The following is a 12,833-nucleotide window of genomic DNA, read 5'->3' as shown; positions in this document are numbered from 1 at the left end:
TTTCTTTTTCTTTTTTTTTTTTTATAAATGAATTAATCTTTTGGGTTATTGGAAGGAGACGTTTCCTAGTCTTTCAGCTGTTTGTATGTGTGTATATATACTATATATCTTCTTTCTTTTGCACTTCCTAATCCCAATTTTTCATTTACAGTTAATTTTTTGTTTAATAATATATAAAAAAATAAGTGCAATGAATGATTTGAAATGAGAGGGTCAAATCAGAGGTTTTCCCTTGTTTGATCTACTCGCAGGTAACTCACTCAAAAGCCATTGAAACAGAAAGATAAACTAGGCATATACATAAATATGGCTATACCTAATAACGTCATGAGAAAGTATATATACATATATTTTTCTTTTTAATTTTAATTTTTTAGTTTTTCTTTAAATTTTCTTTATATATATATATATATATATATAAAGATGATAATAAATGTATGGATAATGAGTGAATATATAAAGAATGGTATCTTTTTCCAAGCCTTTTTAACCCAGTCTTTCTCTTTACTTCTCTTTTTCCTTTTCAGCAAGGGAGTTGCAGAGATTTTGGTCTGACAAAGGGCTTTTTATTTTTTCTCTTAACTAGTGAAGGGACTGATAATAAAATCCATAGATATTGATCTTTCATATAGACAGGTTGGTGTGTTTTATGTGTTCTTGATGTATCTCTTTCTCTTTTTTTTTTTTTCAATTTTTTTGTACTTTTAACCATAACTGTATCTCTCTCTCTCTCTCTCTCTCTCTCTCTCTCTCTCTCTCCTTTTCTTTATTTCTTCTCTCTCAATTTCTTGGGTTTTAGGTCATTGTAAGTGAAAATTCTTTCTTTTCTTTGCAGTGCAGATGATCATCAAGCACGTGCAACACTCAGATTTCCATCACAACAGGTTCTAATTATATAAAAACTAATACTATAATCAATTCTCCCTCTCTTTCTTTCTCTATCAACTCCTCTCTCTCTATAAAAGCTATACTCTCTCCATATTCTACTTCCTTTCTTCCTTCCTTTCTTTCTTCTTCTAGATTTTATCTTCTTTAAACTCTAGAGGATGAAGAAAGAATCAAGAATTCATTTCCTGATCAAATTCTTGAAGTATTTCAAATCTTGAATTCTTCGATCTTTAACTTTCTTTTTCTCTTATCTTTCTCGATTCTCAGGCTTACAGTGATAAACAAAGATCACCAAATGACTCGTAGTTTCTTTGTCACACTCTTTCTTTGATGGGTTGATCTATCCACACTCTCTCATAAGGTTTGTTTTTGTTTTTGTGTGTTCTTTTCTTGCATGCTTGGATTTGATATGTGAATTTGAAAGTGGTTATTTAACTAATTGACTAACGTAGTCTCTTTTCAGTGTATAATAGTTTTTCCAAGAAAATCTCTATCAATCAAATGGCGACGTACTTTCATGGCAATCCTGAAATCCAAGCATCCGCAGAAGGTCTTCAGACACTTGTTTTAATGAACCCTACTTATGTCCAATACTCCGATACACCACCTCCACCTTCTAACAACCTAGTTTTCCTCAATTCCGGCACCAACCACCTTTCTCCGCCACCACATCTTTCTCACGCGCCACCTAACACTCAACAATTCGTCGGTATCCCTTTAGACCCTACTTCTCATCATGATGCTTCTGCTCTGCATGGACTTGTTCCACGAATTCATTACAATCTTTACAACCCAATTGACCCATCTTCGGCTGCGCGTGAAATTCCACGCGCTCAGCAAGGACTGTCTTTAAGCCTTTCATCTCAGCAACAGCAACAGCAGCCGCCACCGCCACCAGGTTATGGGTCGCAGGCTCAAGCCGTGTCAGGTGAAGATATGCGAGTTTCAGGCGGGTCTGTATCGTCCGGTTCAGGTGTTACAAATGGGGTGTCAGGTATGCAAGGGGTTTTGTTGAGCTCTAAGTACTTAAAGGCTGCTCAAGAACTTCTTGATGAAGTTGTCAACGTTAACAGTAATGAAATCAAGAATGAATTGTCCAAGAAAGCTAATGGGATTAGCAGTAACAATAGCAACAAAATGATTGGAGAATCATCAGGTGGTGATGGGTCAGCCGGTGGAGACGCCGGCGGTGGTAAGCGCGCAGCAGAGCTTACCACGGCAGAGAGGCAAGAAATTCAGATGAAGAAGGCCAAGCTTATTAGCATGCTTGATGAGGTATGTTGTTAATATATAATATTATATTTAATCATGGACTATTATCAAATTATGTTTACAAGTTGGTGACTACTAGTAAATATTAGCCAAGAAAGAAGATTAGCAATTTTAAATTGGGTCTCTATCATTAATAGATATCCATAAAAAGAAAAATTGAGTTCAAAATTTTCAAAATGTGGAGTTCTTTTCATTTAGTAGCATTTTCAAGTTGTTGAATGAAGCGATTTCAAGAAGTCACTTTCTTGAAAGCATATGATTTTCACTAAAAAACATTACTTTTTCTTGAATTGAAAGAAAACAATTGTTGAATTTAATTTCAAGAAACAAGAATTGGGTTTTGTTTTTTTCGTTTTAAATAATTGACTGTTAATTTTTCTTGTAAAGGTGGAGCAAAGGTACAGACAATATCACCACCAGATGCAGATAGTAATTTCCTCATTTGAACAAGCAGCAGGAATTGGTTCTGCGAAAACATACACAGCTCTTGCACTTCAAACAATCTCAAAACAATTCAGGTGCTTAAAAGATGCAATAACAGGTCAAATTAAAGCTGCAAACAAAAGCTTAGGCGAAGAAGATTGCCTTGGAGGAAAACTTGAAGGTTCAAGGCTTAAATTCGTCGATCATCATCTTCGACAACAAAGAGCTCTTCAACAGTTGGGAATGATCCAGCACAATGCTTGGAGACCCCAAAGAGGATTGCCTGAACGTTCAGTTTCAGTTCTTCGCGCTTGGCTGTTCGAGCACTTCCTCCATCCGTAAGTAGCATACATATATATATATATATGTACAACTCAAAAGAATTCTATTCATTTTCTCATTTATTTATAAACTTGTTTTTCAGTTATCCCAAGGATTCTGATAAGCGTATGCTAGCTAAACAGACTGGACTCACTCGGAGTCAGGTATGCTTAAGATCCTGCAATTTTCTACCTTTCTGCTGTGAAAGAATTTCTTACAGTTGAATGTTCTGTTTTTTTTTTTTTTATTATTATTATTATATAGGTGTCTAATTGGTTTATAAATGCTCGAGTTCGACTTTGGAAGCCAATGGTGGAAGAAATGTACATGGAGGAAATAAAAGAGCAAGAAAGGAATGGGTCGGATGACAAAAAAAGCAAGAGCGAGCAGAAGGAAAATTCTACTTCAAAATCAGTTGGGCATGAGAAAGGTTCAGTTAATGAGAATCAGACTAAAAGCTTCAAGTCCTTAGACAGTTCGACAAACCAGAATGCTCCTGCAATTTCTACGTCTCCTGTAGCAGGAAATGTACGAAACCAGTCAGGATTTTCGCTCATAGGATCATCAGAATTGGAAGGATTAACACAGGCAAGTCCAAAAAGACACAGAAGCACTGAACTGATTCAATCTCCAAATAGCGTTCCTTCCATAAACATGGATGTTAAGCCTGGTGAGACTAATAATGAGCAGATTTCGATGAAATTTGGTAGTGAAAGGCAGAGTAGAGATGGATATTCATTCATTGGTGCGCAAACTAACTTCATTGGAGGATTTGGTCAGTACCCAATTGGAGAACTCGGAAGGTTTGATACAGAACAACAATTCACACCACCAAGGTTTTCAGGAAATGCTGTTTCGCTTACGCTCGGTCTTCCCCACTGCGAAAACCTGTCGCTATCAGCAACGCATCAGACATTTCTTCCCAATCAGAACATTCAATTGGGAAGAAGAGTAGAAATGGGCGAACCCAATGAATTTGGAGGGATTAACACATCAACACCTCACTCTTCAACTGCATATGACAGCATCGATATTCAGAACAGAAAGAGGTTTGCAGCGCAATTGCTGCCAGATTTTGTGGCCTGATGGTGATGGTGATGATGATGATGAATTAGTGTAAGGCCATGAAACAAGTTTCAGAATCTCTTTTCACTATTTCTTGCTGTTCCAAACTATTAGTAGGGAACAAGGGATAATGCAATGGTAGTGTAAAGAAAGAAGAACAATTTTACATAGTATAGGTCCTATACATTTGGCAATAGAGAACCATTTGAGTTCTTAGACAGTTTAGGATTTGAGAATATATGGGTTGAGGATTGTATATTATTTTTGTAAGTTTTGAAAATGTCATAAGAATTAGTTATTGGGGTATACTAATATATTGATTGTGAAAAAAATGTGGTTTCGAATGTGTATTTCATCAAATAAAGGGTATCAGGAACCATATAAATTGCTCATTTTCGTTTCCAGGAAATCAAGATTCAAATTTGGATGGTTTTTTTATTTTCTACAATTTTAGGATACAAGGTAAAACTATCTCTTACAGGATCAAAGTGTCCCTAGATTTTTATAGGAATCCTTTTCTTAATGTACTTTGAGATCTGTGATGTGTGGGCTTCTTGAACCATCAGTATCACATGTCCTATTCAGACCAAGGTCAGACAGACAAGTCGCCATTGCTGCAAATTATAGTTTTCTGATGCCAAACAATGAGATAAGATGGTTGGTCTGGGGAACCCCATAAACGCCTTCTGCTCCAGAAGTAAGAAAGAAACCAAGGCAGCAAAAATGAAGTCAGCAAGAGTGAGATATTATATATACACATCAGTAAGAAAGAAACCAAGGCAGCAAAATGAAGTCAGCAAGAGTGAGATATTATATATACACATCAATATGTTTCAAAATCATTGGCTTGAAGAAGAAAAAGAAAGTAATTATTGTTTACTAGAATATAAAATATACAAAAGGGTCAGGTATACCAAAGATATCCAGTTTTTTTTCTTTTATATATATATATATATATATATATATATATATATATACATAGATTGCTTGTTTGGCAAAGATATTGAAATCTTTGACCTAAATTAATATTTATTATATGACTAGCATCGATAAAAGTCCTCTACTATTTCTCTATCCTTCTTGTTAAGGTCACTTTCATTTTGAACTGAAAGTTCAAATTTACTAAAACCAGTGGCTATCCTACTGGCATTAGAATATGCCCAGTCGGCCCAAGCAAAGACAGAGGAGGAAATATTCTATGCTAGGTTTTGGCTGAGGACGTGGTACCATGCGAATAATACATCTCATGACCGTCATTATCTTCTCGAGAATAGCAATAACAAGAAGATAACCCACAAACATACATTTCTCCAATCTAATGAATTCTCACTAAAATTCTAATTCCTACCAAATAAATAAGTGCGAAATTTGCGTAAGTTAATTTGATAGTACAGTAAGATTGCACAAGCTTTTACTATTTTAGGGAAAAGATAGCAGAAATATGCATCTTCTATTCTTTAGTTGTTCCAGAATTTCTGATATTCACAATCATTGTTTTTACAATCAAATGGATCGTATAACTATATAATCTGCAAAATCCTAGAATAAATCCACCAAATACAGTTCTTGTTTCAGTGGAACTTTCTTCCTATTACAAGTTTAATATATGCAGATAAAAGGAAACAAAAGAGTTACTTGATGCTAGCTTAAGTAAGATCTGTCTAACTCTATGCCTCGTGAAACTATGGAAAGAGGTCATATGAAATTATCAACTTGTGTTGATCATATCATGGTTTCCTTTTATATCAGCTAGTCTTCTCTTGGCAACCTTGGACCTGTAACACCACACCTCAAATGCCTCAGTAAAGTCCGGATAGTGAATATGCTCATTCCCCAACCATTCAGTCAAAATCTCTGCCTGGTCTCCAGAAGGTAATGCAAGAACTATTGAAACAAACGAGGATTCCAAGGACTGCCACTGCTCGGCATCGATCTTAAGCCCAGTATCCTCATAGTTAGTTGTCACAGAATCAATAAAAGGCTTCGTGACCCTCACAAATGGAAGCCAAACCTTCACCATATGAAGCCGTTTCGCAGTTGGCAAAATAACAGTGCCATATCCTATTGCTTCCAAAACCTTTGCCGCCACCTCAATAACCTTCAACTTTATCTCAATTATTTCAACAGCTGTGCATGCTTGCTCAACAACCTGAAGTATCTTATCTGATGAATCTACCCAACTGTAGACAAATTCAAACATGATTTCCAACTTACTTAAAATCTGACATGCCCATGACATATCTGATAAATAAGATTGAAGTGATTGTACTCTCCCTGACTCTGAAACTGATTCCACAGATTTACACAATAAATCGTCCAATAGTTTGTTAAATCTGGAGAAGAGCCCTTTCAAACATTCTTTTACAACGGATTTTATCTCATCGTCAGCTGTTAATAGAGGGGCATCATCATCTTCTGTGAGCATGTATTCAAGCTGCTCCTGTGCAGACGTTTTCAGATCATTCATGACTGAAGCAGGTGATGATGTAGCAAATTGAATGGCAGACAGAAAAACCCTCCTTATTAATAATGGATTGACTGGTTGGAGACGGGCAAGAATTGGTTCCGCTTGTGATCCCATGCGTGGTATGATCCTTAAGATCTCCTGCTCCTCAGCTTCTTCCCAAGGGACTGCTTCCAAGAAATTCACACAACCAGAAACAATTTTCGGCGAGCCAAGCTCAACAGCAACCCGCAGAATGCCAAGGGCATTCTTCACACCATGCCATATATCATCTGATGAGCCATCTATAGCAACATACAGAAGCCGAAGAAAATTGACATGGTGATCAAAGTCTGACTCTTGGCAATACACTTCAACACAATTCCGTGAATCAATGATCTGGCAAGTAGGCCAGTTCTCAGAAAGACGGTCACCAAAGTATTTGCTCTTCTCTACCAGGATGAGAGAATGACAGTAAAACCACTCATCTCGGCCTTCCTGTGTTCGTAGCCTGACAACAACATCACTAGTTGATCGGTCACCAATCCAGCTCAGTGCCTTTATTTAATTAACCAAAAAATAAAAGCGAATATAAATCAATTTCAAGAAGTTGAATGATAACACTATGAATCTATGAAAAAACTGAAAAAAGAGTACAAGACAATATTCTGTTTGTCCTATTAAAGCATGGTTAGTAGAATGAAATGTTAGTCATTAACCTTTGGTCCAGTTATTGCATTCAATTATGATCTATTAGATGTATCGTTAGTGTGGTTCAACAAGAGTCATTACAAGAGGGAGAATAGGTAGGGGAACAGAACAAAGAAAAACAAACAATGCAATAGCTACTCACTAGGCATTCATTCCCCCAAAGCATCTAAAATCTAAAGGCTACAACAATGCAATGCAGAAAGTTAAATCTCCAAGACTTTAACTCTTGTACAACTTCATTGCAATTATGGAGAAATAATATGTTAATATAATAAAAACCGACGAAGGATCCCTTCTCTCTTAAGGAACAAATAAAAGACCATCACCAAGGTTTTCCCAAAGGACAGATGAGAAATGCTAATGTTGCATTCGGATGGCAAATTTCAAACGCTAACATCAGAATTTGAACTTCAAACATTTATAAAACAGGATTTGGACTTCAAAAATTTAAAAGAAGAAAAAAGAAAAAAGAAAAAAAAAAAAATTGAACTGAACCTTAAAGAAGCATATACAAATCTCTATTCATTTCATCCAACTTAAGAAAATTTATATATCATAGAAACTAAGATCAATGTTTCTTTCAAATCTCTGTTCATTTGCAATCCTCACATATCCAAGCATAACCTTAAAAGAAATGCAAAAATATTCACATTCTAAAATTGTAGAAAATTATTAACAAGAATTGAATGGAAAAACTTACAGTAGACCCCATAAAAGCAACCTGAACTAACAAAAATCTGTCCTCATTATGGCTCCGGGAAAAGAGTGAGAATCTGCAAGCAAAATATGTAGAACTGTATGGTTAAAATAGTTGATTAACGAAATTAGTAAAACTAGAAATTTCAACTTGAGCTGCATTTGTGTTTTGAACAAGAAACTTAAGTGCAACAAACTGCAGAAATCTAATCTGAGAAACTCAAAGGAATTACAGAAGAAAATGATGTAAAAAGAATAATCCGTTTCTACTGCACCACTCAACTAAGTTTCCAAGATAACCATAATATCATATAACACATTTCCATTATCCCTAGAATCAGTAACCTAAGTGCTTGTTAATTGCATACCTTATCAAAACATAGAACTCATCATAAGCTTAAATTGATCCGAGATTCATCCAAAATCGAAAGTTAAACATTCAAGCCCAAGTTTTGCCGATAACCTATTGAAGTTAATTTTTACCCTAGCTCCTCCAATATGGCATAGATTTCCCTTGTTTTGGGATGTGAACCATCATGAGATGTGAAGACGTGGACTAGACCATCAACTTCTATCCAGCTACAACCAGGCTCTTTCTTAACACCCTTAGTAGACATCAAAGCCCTTATTTTTTTAACCTCATCCCACCTACCTTTGGCCGCAAAAATGTTTGATAGCAATATATAACTGGAGTCCATACTGGGTTCAAGTTCAAATAGTTTCTCAGCTGCTCGTTCACCCAAGTCAACATTCCCATGCAATTTACATGCTCCAAGAACAGTCTCCCAGATCAAGGAATATGGTGTTAGCTTCATTTTGTCAATGAAGACCTCAACCTCACTGAATTTTCCTGCTCGACCAAGAACATCAACCATACAAGCATGATGCTCAATCGAAGGATTGATCCCATAAGCTTTGCGCATCAAGTTAAAAAATCGTTTTGCCTCTTCTACCAAACCCATGTAGCTACAAGTGGCAAGAACACTTAAGAAAGTGATCTCATCAGGCACAATGCCTTCATCTAACATCATCTGAAAGGCTTCAAGAGCATTCTTCCCTTGCCCATGTTGTGAGTATCCAGATATAATTGTATTCCATGAGATTGTATCCCGTGAAAACAAGCCCTTAAAAATGGCCTCAGCATCTTTTATGCACCCACATTTCCCATACATGTCAACAAGTGCACTAGCAACATATAGATCACCAAAATGCCCAGACTTAATTGCCACGGAATGCAGCTGCTGCCCATTTCCCAAGGTTGCTATATGGGAGCATCCGCTTAAACAGCTGGCAAGAGTGAACTCATTAGGCTTCATACCCTCTCTTAGCATCTCTACTAAGTACTTCACAGCATTTTCTGCATAATCAGTTTGTGCATAACCAGAGATGATGACTGTCCAAGAGAAGAGATCCCTATTAGCTAATCTATTGAAAACTACATCTGCATCCTCCAAGCATCTACTTTTTGCATACATGTCAATGAGACCTGTTCCAATGAAATCATTACCATCAAGGCTGTTCTTTATGATATGAGCATGTACTTGCCTTCCAAAGCGCACATCCAAAAGACTGGTACAAGACCTTATTACACCAATAAATGTGTACATATTGGGCTTGAGACCTTTCATAAGCATCTGGTAGAAGATTCTTGGCCCTTCATCACAATTTTTAAGGTCATAGAAACCAGATAAAAGGGCATTCCATGAAACTAAATCCTGATTGGTCATTCTCTCGAACACTTGGACACCATCTTGCACACATCCACTTTTCATGTACATCATGATCAATGCATTGCCAACTGAATTCTCAGATTCCAGCCCATACTTGTAAACACAAGAATGAATACTTTGACCAAAGCGCAGTTCACCCATAGTTGTAGCAGCACTAACAACACTAGCAAGGCTAAACTGATTAGGTTTAACTCCTGCACATCGCATCAGATGAAATACCTTAGCTGCTTCATGGCTATGGCCCTGTTGATCAAGGCCAGTAATCATTGCACTCCAGGCTACGACATCAGGGTCTTTTATCCTGCTGAATACTTTTAATGCATCATATGCCAACCCACACTTGGAGTACATGTCAACAAGACTACAACCCAGAAATTCATCAAGTTCACACCCACTCCTGATAGCTAAAGAATGCAAAATCTTCCCTGCTTGCAGATTTCCTGAGTTAGCACAGCCCTTTAACACAATTGATAGAGTGAATTTACTAAAGTGCATTCCACATTCTGTCATCTGAATAAACAACTTCAGCACCTCCTTCCCATCGCCCTTTTGAGCATAACCATTAAGTAAGGCATTCCATGACACATCATTCTTCTCCGGCATATCAAAAAACACACTATCAGCAAGCTCTACCTCATCACACTTTGCATAAAGGTCAACAAGAGTAGAACCAACAAACAAATCTGATAACAACCCAGCTTTTATTGCTTCTACATGAACCTGCTTTCCAAATTCTATGTTCAAGCACATAGAACATGCTTTCAACACAGTCGCCAAGGCAAACTCATTGGTCATTATATTTTCCTTTCTCATTTCACAATAAAGACTAGCACCATTACTTCCAAACCCTTTACTCACACATCCTGCAATTAGAGCAGTCCATGACACAACATCTTGTTCAGACATATCATCAAACACCTTACGTGCAGACACTAAGCTCCCACATTTTACATAAAAATTAATCAAAGAAACCAATAAATGAGAATCTGGCTCTAACCCACTTCTAATCATATTCCCATGAATTGCCTTTCCCTCAACAAATGTCTTTTTTGAAGCACACTCCCGTAACATCCCGGAATATCGCTTTAATCCCTCTTTTGCAGATCGTTTCATTTCATAATTTGTTTCAGTTTGATTATTCATTGACCACTGAGGCCTTGAAAACTTTCTGGGTATCTTTCTATTAACCTCCTGAAGGAGAAACGGAGACGTTTGGATATCAGTAGTTGCAACTGGAGCAGCAGAAAATACAAAGTTCACTCTTAAAGAAAGAAACTTTGAAGCTGAATTTGTATGGGTATTGTTTCGCAATTTCATTGAAGAAACAGACTTTGAGCGATTGATCAAAAAGAAGCATCCAAAAGGTGGCGAAGATGGAATACGCATTTTCTGGGCAACAAGTTTGGATTCCATGAGTTCCAACACTTGGATTCACTTCCAGGATCGGTTTCCCCGGGTCAAATGCATCTAATGCGTTCAACTGCAAAGTATTTTCTCTGTAATTCATTGCTGAATGGAAAAGTTTTCATGTCAGGGGAAAATACTTCTCTATCAGGCAGAAATAATTCTCCGCGACAATAAATTTCTCTTTCAGGCAGAAACGATTCTCTGCGGGGCAAAAACGTTTCCCTGTCGGGGAAAAAATAAGTTCTCAACTAGACATTGCGAGGATACAGAGACATTAAGACATGAAGGAATAATGTGAAGTGGGTCTATCTTAATATACCACAAAAAAAAAAAAGTAATATATATGGAAGGAAAGAAACTATGTAAAAATTATCTAGAACAAGAAAACCCACGTACAGATTAGACGAACATTTTGACTCGCACTAATCGAACCCACCAAGTACCTAATTCTTTAGGCAAATAATATAAACAAGAAAAAAAAATTAACAAAACAAGTGCATTTCCCATTTGTGAAATAATGAGGATTTACAAATAAAGCAACAGTGGGTGTATAAAACATAATTCCGTTTCTGCTACAAGTTTGTCGAACTAGAAGTATAGGATGCACGGAAACGGCAACTTTGCCAACTTCTATGGCCTTTCCGGTTTAAGAAAACGCTTCCAACAAGGAACCCGGCTGACACTGGCCTGAAACCTTTCGGCCCATGTCTGTAATATCGAAAAATTTGGAAAAATGGGACTGAAACGGTTTGGAAATGCGTTTCTTGAAAAAAAAAAAAAAAAAATTCTCCCCATTTCAAATTGAGTTCGGTTTATTAAAGAAGCAAAGCGCGTTCCAGTTTCAACAACAAAAAAAGAAAAAAGAAAAGAAAAAAAATAGAACCTGTTGAGCGGCGACAACAAACAGCGAAGACCACGACGATAGAAACTGTTGAGCGGTGAGCCAGCGAAAGAGTCGGTCGATCTCTGTCTCAGTACTAGTCCAGGCCAGCTTTCTTTCTTAATTTCTCACCCTTTTTGAATCAGTCGGTGGCCTGGCTTTTCTTTTTTGGGGGTTAGGTTTTCTGTCTCTAAGCGGCAAAAAGCCCCAAATTTGATTTGATACATATTATTGGGTTTGCTGATTCGATTCATATTGTTCATGGCCTTTGTCTTACTAATGGGCTCAGGACGGATTTATCCTCTCCTTCTGTTTTCGGTTTTCGTAAGCTTTTCGATTTTTACTATTTTGATGTTTTTAACTGAAAAAATCTATAATCAAGTACATTTATTTATGTGGATAGTAGTAGGAGTAAGTCTTTTTTCTTTTTTCCTTTTTATTATAAAAGGGGTGAGCAAGCTCACAATAAATTAACTATAAGTTTTCAAATGAGAAACTCCACTATCATCACGAAGAAGCCATTAAGACGAATGTCCAGGCGGAAAAGACTCTGCTAAATTAGCTATCAATCTGTTGTGTGATGGATAGTAGGTGCAATTTGATTCAAATGGAGCTCACCTTTTGCCATATAAGCAAATGATATAGTAATGTAGGGTCCGTTCGATTTCAAATTGAAATCGAACTGAAATGGAATCGATTAAAATTAGTACTAAATCGTAGTCAACTGTTCTGATATTAAAATCGTAAACGAAATATGTGAACTTAAGGATCAGTTTCGATTCTTTATTTTTTGAAATCAAAATCAGAGATTTTAGTTTAAAATCGGCAATTCCAGCTTGAAACTATGAAAAACATGTTCTTAAAAAAAACTCCCAACTTATTTTTTTGATTTTGGCCTAATGATAAAAAAATCTTGAACTTTGAACGTTTTAACCGATTTAATCAATTTTTTTAACTTTATCAATTAATTTATGTTACTTATTTTTTAATAACAATT

General features: G+C 36.5%; 3 protein-coding genes across 6 annotated transcripts; 1 reads left to right on the top strand and 2 right to left on the bottom strand.

Annotated features, from left to right (window-relative positions):
• The first annotated feature begins 213 nt into the window (after positions 1-213).
• On the top strand, positions 214-4,361 carry BLH1 (BEL1-like homeodomain 1). Of its 4 annotated transcripts, XM_012218926.4 has the most exons (8): positions 214-251; positions 528-636; positions 836-884; positions 1,156-1,249; positions 1,352-2,163; positions 2,548-2,921; positions 3,008-3,068; positions 3,169-4,361. In XM_012218926.4, exons 5-8 carry the CDS (start codon positions 1,390-1,392, stop codon positions 3,988-3,990), a joined length of 2,031 nt encoding a protein of 676 aa, XP_012074316.1. In that variant the 5' UTR covers positions 214-251; positions 528-636; positions 836-884; positions 1,156-1,249; positions 1,352-1,389; the 3' UTR covers positions 3,991-4,361. The 4 variants fall into 4 exon arrangements, with proteins under 4 accessions (XP_012074316.1, XP_012074314.1, XP_012074317.1 ...); XM_012218924.4 differs by lacking the exon at positions 214-251 and having other exon boundaries at positions 446-636; XM_012218927.4 differs by lacking the exon at positions 214-251 and having other exon boundaries at positions 447-636; positions 841-884.
• A 1,316-nt stretch (positions 4,362-5,677) lies between these two features.
• Positions 5,678-7,835, bottom strand: LOC105635809 (BTB/POZ domain-containing protein). Its single transcript, XM_089718270.1, has 2 exons — positions 7,824-7,835; positions 5,678-6,970 (listed from the first exon to the last, which is right to left on the bottom strand). The coding sequence occupies exons 1-2, from the start codon at positions 7,833-7,835 to the stop codon at positions 5,678-5,680; spliced, it is 1,305 nt and encodes a 434-aa protein (XP_089574396.1).
• Positions 7,824-12,196, bottom strand: LOC110008647 (pentatricopeptide repeat-containing protein At3g09040, mitochondrial-like). The gene is made up of 3 exons (XM_089718592.1): positions 11,840-12,196; positions 8,188-11,178; positions 7,824-7,896 (listed from the first exon to the last, which is right to left on the bottom strand). The coding sequence occupies exon 2, from the start codon at positions 10,960-10,962 to the stop codon at positions 8,299-8,301; it is 2,664 nt and encodes an 887-aa protein (XP_089574718.1). The 5' UTR covers positions 10,963-11,178; positions 11,840-12,196; the 3' UTR covers positions 7,824-7,896; positions 8,188-8,298.
• Between the last annotated feature and the right edge of the window lie 637 nt (positions 12,197-12,833).

Source organism: Jatropha curcas, chromosome 2 (genome assembly GCF_041381405.1).
Source record: "Jatropha curcas cultivar XTBG-Jc1 chromosome 2, XTBG_Jcur_1.0, whole genome shotgun sequence".
NCBI lineage: Eukaryota > Viridiplantae > Streptophyta > Magnoliopsida > Malpighiales > Euphorbiaceae > Jatropha > Jatropha curcas.
Note: the sequence above shows the minus strand (reverse complement) of the source record. Positions and strands in the feature narration are given on the sequence as shown.